The 7,974-nt window shown below is 38.4% G+C and overlaps 1 protein-coding gene across 9 annotated transcripts in view; it reads right to left on the bottom strand.

Annotated features, from left to right (window-relative positions):
* Window positions 1-521: 521 nt before the first annotated feature.
* Window positions 522-7,974, bottom strand: part of LOC147821222 (soluble lamin-associated protein of 75 kDa) — a 59,883-nt gene continuing 52,430 nt past the window's right edge. For 3 of the 9 annotated variants that reach the window (XM_087201241.1, XM_087201243.1, XM_087201240.1), the window contains 3 exons: window positions 4,592-4,720; window positions 3,735-3,847; window positions 532-977 (listed from right to left, as the gene is read on the bottom strand). In XM_087201241.1, the coding sequence (XP_087057367.1) occupies window positions 921-977; window positions 3,735-3,847; window positions 4,592-4,720 (299 nt within the window). In that variant the 3' untranslated portion in view covers window positions 532-920. Of the gene's footprint in view, window positions 978-3,730; window positions 3,848-4,591; window positions 4,721-7,974 lie in introns of all 9 variants that reach the window. The other 6 variants (XM_087201235.1, XM_087201237.1, XM_087201238.1 and 3 more) reach the window with 4 other exon arrangements.

The following is a 7,974-nucleotide window of genomic DNA, read 5'->3' as shown; positions in this document are numbered from 1 at the left end:
TTGAGATCATATAATGTCTAGAATATTCTCCCCAGTTTTCATACATGACCGAATCAACAGGGAGTTCATTCCGCTCTCTTACAGAAATTGCTATCAAGGTAACACCACTAGGAAGCACACCCATCAATCTTGTAGAAAGATCCAAATACAAACCCTACACCAAAGGCATTCGCTACACAAAGAATTCAATAACCTCGACCTTAAGTACTAAATACTAATAGTATGAAACTGAGAATAAATAACACAATGAGAGTAAAAGAAAGAATTCTTTACTTATTTATTGAGGCTGCAGGTGAAGTCTGGGCAGTTTTTTCATCTTCACCTTGAGAACCAGTGAATTCAGATTCCTGAAATCTCTTTCCAATCTTTGGCCGCTTCAAATGACTGCCCCGGGTATGAGTAGAAACAGGTGTTTTTCAATACCTGAGGGGAAAAAAACCATCAAAACTGTAATTATGTACTGAAAGGATGACCTATTAGAATATATAAAAATGCAAAAACTACTCTAGCTTTCACATAACTCTACCACTACACTTATATCAAGTACAAACTGATGTTTCCGTACTTATATCAAGCTAAGAAAACAATGTCAATGTCCTTTTCTAAACTATAAAATAACTCCTTTAATATTCATTTCTCACATTTCCATTTACCCTGAGCTTTAGAAAGTGTTTTTGCATTTTTGTCTGGAGTCTCTCCCAATGTGTTAGGAAATAATGCAAACATTACCATCCCTATTTCATGGGTAAGGAAACAAGAAAGAGGGCCATACAACAGCACCCTCAGTATTCATGCCCAACAAAACCAGGGACAGTGGTGGCATTAGAACCAGATCTAGATTTTAGAGCTGGATAAATCTTCACTTATTCTAGGTCTCACACAGGTATATCCATCCTTAATTGTATCTCAAACACTGATAATCAGCTCAATTTCTTACCTTCAGAAGTGCTTGCAAAGGCATCTTTCAAAGAGTCAATCTAAAAGAGAAACAGAGATTAAAATCCAATGTTTCAAGCTATTTTTTCTTCTTATGGACTTATTTCATTGACAAAAAAACTAACCATTCAAATTTCATTAAAATTTACTTTAAAAATGAAAAGTTTATGTTACAAATTTAGTATAGTATGAAAGCCTAAGAATCTAAACATCTAATATGCTATAGTTTTACAGTGAAATTTCCTGGTATTTTATCCTCAGCCACCAACTCTCTTCATTTTTCACCTTGCTCTTTACTTCAACATGTATTTGCTGATTAATCCAAACATATAACTTGAGCTCCCCAACTTCTATCCTGATTTCCAAAGCTCTATATCCAAAGAACTATCCCAACTGGACGCCCCATCTAATTTCCCACCCAACCTATCCCAAAATGAATCTTCCTGTTCCCCAGTATTAGTCCCTCTCTAGATTAATGGCAATAACAATTCAGTCAGTCACTCTAGGAGAAACCTATATCTGGTACTAACAATTTTTTCCTATCCCTCATCAACTGCTCACAAAGCCTATCAATTTCAAGTTAAGAATGACTCAGAACTGTCCTGTCCTTTGCAATACCAGGGCTTTAGTTCAGAACTTCATTATCTTTAACATGAATGATTTCAAAAGCCTCCTCGCTAGTATCCCTCCTCAAACTATAGCCTGTCTAAACACTTCCTCCCTGAAGACAGAATGATGCTTCCAAATCACAAACTGTACCACCGCTTTACTTAAAAAAGAAAAAAAAACTTTAATGGTTTATCAGTGCATAGAATACAAACTCACAAACTCTTCAATAACAGATATTGCTCATACTGAACATGCCATTTTCCTTCACACCTTTTTTTTTTGTACCAGGGATCAAACTCGGGACCTTGTGCTTACAAGGCAGGCGGTGGAACCACTGAGCTAAATCCCCAACCCCTTCATACCTGTTTTTTACATGCTTTCCTCTAAAATGCCTATTAATCCTTGCCACAGAACCCGCACCTAACCTTTAAAAGTCTTTTCTCTGCTGTATACCTCCAATAATCGATTTCAAACAATGCAACAATGGACCATTCAGTTCTCCCATGTGCATAAGAACCATATCTTTGTATGCTCAATTACACATTACCACAGTACCTTCATTATAAACCACCATCCATTCATTCATCCATCATACATTTACTGATTTACATTAAATAAATCATGGCCTTCATTATACATAAAGGAAGAGCAGATTTTCTACTTTCCTTGATTTTATTATATTTGGTAACTGCTAAACGAAATCTGTATACCTGAGGAATTTAGACAGTAATATAAAAGAACAGGGGCTTATTCTGAAGTCTGAAGTTCCAAATACAGAAAAAAACCCTCAAAATTAATCCTTTACATACTTATATTACTTGTTATTCTTAAAAACATGACTACGTGGGCTGGGGATTTAGCTCAGTGGTTCCACCTCCTGCCTCGCAAGCTGAGGACCCAGGTTCGGTCCCCGGTATCAAAAAAAAAAAAAAAAAAACCATGAATATTTTTCATGCAAATAACAAGCACAAATAATTCCACCCCACAGTACTCCTTCCCCACACCGGTCTCTGAAATGCATGTGCATTTACAGACATACTCAATACTCATTAAAAACATACTCAGATATGCACGTACAAAACTACAACTGTAATAAATAACTAACACAACCAAACCCCGCACAGAAACAGACTTCTGGAATTCAAGCAGTGGGGCCATATTTTAAGTAACATCAAGTTTCACAAAACATAATTTTAGACAAGAATCTGGTTAAGTCCACTGAGTTCAGTATGAGGCCCCCCTTCTCCTTGCAGGATATCTAACATAGGCAAAGTCTATTCATTCTATAGAGACCTAGAGCATACAGCATCAAACCTTCCACCAAACCTTCATAATCTTTAACCTACTTCTAATTCGACTTCTAGACATTTATACGCACAAGGAAATAATTATATATGTACAAAGATTCATATACAAATGTGCCTGTTCCTGGACTACAGAAAAATGTAAAAGCCGGTAAAAGTCCTACGTTAAATAAATAATGATACTTATATATAGGGTGCTTCTATTTGACAATCATGATTTAAAAGAATAGGGCTATGGAAAATGTTTCCATTATTTTGTTAACAGAGAAAGGCAGAGCAGGATTAAAGAATAAAGACAAAATTAAATGTGTACAACACTCACATGCTTTATAATATGTAACATTAAGTACATAAAAAGTTTAATAGTGGCTCTGAGTTAACAGGGTTACCAATTTTTATGTTCTATATTTTTTTCTATATTCTAAATTACCTTTAATTGGCTTGTAATTGTGGGATGGTAGGGGAAAGGAAAGAAGGGAATGGAATTAATATGAGAAAATGAAAAAATGGAAACAAAGTCTTTGTAAATGGGGAGGGATGGAGGGGTTGAAGGGAGGGCAGGGGAAGGCGGAAAAAATAAGAACCAAGAGAGATTATGTAAAGGTGCAAATTTCCAATGATGAATGTCATTATATTGTATACCTAAATTGTACCAATAAAATTAATTTAAAAAAAATTAGCTTGTAATACTATTAATCCCATTATAAATATCTTTCAAAGAAAACCAAGTCCTTATTAATCCACAAAAGATGCCAAGAAAACGAATGCAACTGAAGTTACCATTGTTGAAGGAACTATAACATTCAAAACTTAAATATAAATGGGATCCATTTTAAAGAAACCACAACATTATTACTTCCTGCAGTGATCATATAATGCACCTACAGTTAGCTGCATCTCATTAGACTGATTATCTTCAGTTTCTGCTTCATATTCTGGAACAGTTGCAAGACCATATTCTCCAGACACAGGTCTTTTGGCTTCATTGTGGGAAATTGCTGTGTGTAGAAAAAGTACTTTTAATTGTAAGCCAAGCGGCATCTAGTTTTAATTTTAACAATGTACTGATTTTCATACACCCTAAAAGGAAAGGTTCATTACTGAAAATCTACCTGTGAAATATTCCGTTCACATTATCTCACAATGAACCCTTTCACTATCACAAATCTTAAACAGTTACCTTAAGTACTGAGTGATATTGGGAAGAGGTGCTTGAGATGAAAGGCCACCTTTGTTCTCTGTAAGCCTATCCTAAGCTGTTTCAATAATCCATATTTATTGTATATTCTAGGCTGACCTTGAACTCACAATGTAGCCCAGGCTGGCCTCGAACATGCAGCTATGCTCCTCCCTCAGCCTCCCAAGTGCTGGGATTACAGGTGGGTGCCATCATGCCCAACCAATCCAAGTTATTTCTTATTCCCCAATTCCTTTTTTTTTTTTGCGGTACCTGGGATCAGACTCAGCACCTTGCACTTTTGAGGCAGGTGCAGCACCACTGAGCTAAATCCCCAGCCCTCACCAATTCCTACTGGGCTGTTACATTCCCCTGAGCTATGCTAGGTCCCTTTATTGTTAATGACTCCAGATCTAATACATAATAGACAATAAAAATTCAAACTTTAGATATGAGGGTCCAATACCAGAAAGATCACTTAATACACCACTGCTCTAGACATCACCATTATGTAGCAAATGCTGCTTTTAAAACTGGACTGTGTTCAAACTGGAAACATTCTTACCTGTAATTTTAAGTGTTTCTCTCTGCAATGCTCTCGTGACTGGTATTCTCTGGTACCAGTGTCCAACACCTTCAACTTCCCAAAGGAGTTCATGGTCTCCTGGATACTTTTCAAAGTATTGTTTGCAAGCTGTAAAACACATTCAGAATTTTATAGAAATTTCAAATACCAACTGTTTTGAAAAACAGAAGATGGAAAGTAAGCTGCCTCATTCAATGGAGCTAGCATTACATTAATAGCCAAACACTAACAAAGCAACTCAAGAAAAGTATACAGCAGTCTCACTTATGAGCAGAAGTATTACTAAATCCCCAAAGTTTTAACACTGCTGAATCTACAAAGCAAATCAGTATATGTATGAAAGGGTGCCACATACAAAGTTTTAAAATGCACTAAACAAAATGGCACAGCACTGTGGAAAACAATTTGGCAGTTCCTCAAAAAGTCGTTTACTCTCAAGTATAATAACCAAAAGAGCTGAAAACAAAAACTCAGAATTCTATGAATCAATGTTCACAGCAGTGATGCAATACCCAAAGCACAGGAACAAGCTAAATGTCCCGCAACTCATGAACAGATAAACAAAATATATTATATTCATACAATGAAATACTATTTGGCTATAAGAAGGAATGAGGGCTGGGGGTGGGGTGCAGCTCAGAGGTCGAAAATTTGCCTACCATGTGCGAGGTCTTGGGTTGAAGCCCCAGTACATGTATACACACACACACACACACACACACACACACACACACACGCAGCATGAAACTGATAAATGCTACATGTTGTAGCTTAAAAATTACTTTGGTGAAATAAGTCAGGCACAGGGGGACAAGTTTTGAAAAATGATCCCATTTAGCTGATGTACCTAGAATAGAAAAATTCAAAAGGGCACAAAGCAGAGAAAAAGCTACAAAAAGACTGGGGGAAAGGAAAAGGGGACTTACTGTCTAACAGGTAGAAAGTGTATGTAGGGGATAATGAAAGTAAGTTTTGATATAGATAGTGGTGATGGGTACACAAGGCTGTGCCATGCCACTTGTGGTTCATCTGGAAATCATATGTGTTACATGTGTATGTATTTTAACACAATAAAAAACCTTTAAAAATCAATTTAAAAAGCACACTAAACAATGCTTTATAATGTTTATGGACATACAAATATGACACCATGAGCAAGAAGGATATACACCAACTTCAGGAGAGTAATTACCTCTGGGGAAGAAAGAAGAAAAAGGAATGGAATTGGGGTGTGCTTCACAAACGCTATATAAATACTTGGATCAGAAGTGTTTCAGATTTTGGAATTTTTTTTTTCAGAATTTGAAATAATTTGCAGACTTTACTGGTTGAGCATGCCTAACCAAAAATCTAAGATGCTCTGAAATTCAAAACTTTCTGACCACCAAGCCATTCAAAAAGTTACAGATTTCAGAGCATTCTAAATTTTGGAATAGGCATGCTCAACCCATATTTAGCTATCCCTAAATATATACTCAAACAATTATGGCAAAAAGTGTAATATTTATTAAATCTATATGGTGGCTATACAGACACTGAGATACTATTCTATCACCTGAGTGAATTGTAAATATTTACTTATGGGCTGCTGCCATGAGAGTAATTTGTACTGGACAATAGGACTTCTGAGTCAGGGAAACTAATACCCATACCTGTGCATGGTCACTGGCAATATTATAGACAGCACAGCCTGAGTATGTCTTATGCAAATGTCTGGGACAGAAGTTTTCTGGGTTTCAGATTCTTTTCATACTTTGGAGTATTTATTTGGGGTTGGGATCCAAGTCTAAATGCAAAATTCACTTATGTTTCACATACACCCTCTACTCAAAGCCTGAGGGCGATTTTATACAGCCTGTCTAATGTACCTGCATTCTGACTATGACAGTGAGGCCAGGAATGGAATTTCTCACTTGAGGCATCATATGGATGCTCAAAAGGTTTCAGATCTTGGTGCACTTAAGATTTCAGATCATCTGGTTGGGACACTGACCCTGTAGCTGCTTAGTCAGCTGGGGTGCTGGAATGGGAAGACAAAAGATAAGCATTGATGGACACGTACCATGAGGGAGAAATCAACCTCTGGGATTTTTAGCCCTGCGATTTTTTTTTTTTTTTAACCATAGCATAATGCAGATGCAAACAATATAAAGAAATTCACATACTGGTCTCTGACCCCAGTCCCTGGCACAGAGTCTTAAAACTCTTGGAACTTCCTGAGCAAAAGAAGTGTTAAGAGAATCTTCTGTTCCCACATCTGGTTCTGCTGCAGTTCCCAGGACAGAGATCCTAATGCCCTTGGGATATCAGGTATTAGATTGTTCTAGTATTTGGTCTTTGACTTCTGTTCCTGACATGGAGCTCCTAGATCCCGTGGCATTTCCTGGGTGGTGGCAGTGTTTTCTGTTCTAATGTGGGAACTCTTGGTAGATACTGGTCACCAGAAAGGGCAAGCTACGATCCTTGTAAGCCTGGAGATTTTAGCCCTATTCATTAGAGAGTGGCTAGAAATGGAGTTAACGATCAATTATGACTACATGATAAAGGCTCCATAAAAATCGCTAAACTATGGTGTTTAGAGAGCTTCCAGGTTGGCAAACACATCCCACTGCTGGGAGGGTGGTGTGACCCAACTTCATGGCAACAGAGGCTCTGCAGTTGACACCCTTCCTGGCTTCACCCCTTTTATCTTCATCTGTATCCTTCACATCCTTTATTCATAAATTGTTGTAAGGTATCATCCTAAATTCTGTGAACAGCTTTAGCAAATCAATCAAACTTAAAGAGGGGGTAGCAGAAGCCACGATTTAGAGCTGTTCACTCAGATGTGTGTGTGTGAGAAGTTACTAGATGTAACTGGGAGGCAGTGTGAGGGCACTGAACCTGGACCCTGTGGGACCTGATCGTACCTCCAGAGAAATGTGTCAGAACTGAACTGACTCACACGACACCCATACATCTGGTGTCAGAGTTATGCTGAATGTGACTTACACAAATAGGAGAATAGAAGCAATGTCTTATCAATATTTATAGTATATCCATTTGTAGCAAAATGTGTGAAAAAGAGCCGGTCCCACCACCCGGAAGGAAGCTCCCCCGCGTCCATTGCAGGCTCCTAGGGCAGTGAAGCTCAGCCGGTCCCAGCACCCAGAAGGAAGTTCCCCGCCTCCATCCCAGGCTCCTAGGGCACAGAAGCTCAGCGGGTTCCAGCACCCAGGAGGAAGATCCCCAACTCCATTCCAGGCTCCTAGGGCAGTGAAGCTCAGCCAGTCCCAGCAACCGGAAGGAAGCTCCCCCGCCTCCATCCCAGGCTCCTAGCACAGTGAAGCTCAGCAGGTCCCAGAACGCGGAAGGAAGCTCCC

The sequence above is a fragment of the Heterocephalus glaber genome, unplaced genomic scaffold, assembly GCF_053883595.1.
Source record: "Heterocephalus glaber isolate CG9 unplaced genomic scaffold, H.glaber_assembly_v1.0 deba00001758, whole genome shotgun sequence".
In the NCBI taxonomy this organism is placed as follows: Eukaryota; Metazoa; Chordata; class Mammalia; order Rodentia; family Bathyergidae; genus Heterocephalus; species Heterocephalus glaber.
This window is presented reverse-complemented; position numbering and strand designations above follow the sequence as displayed.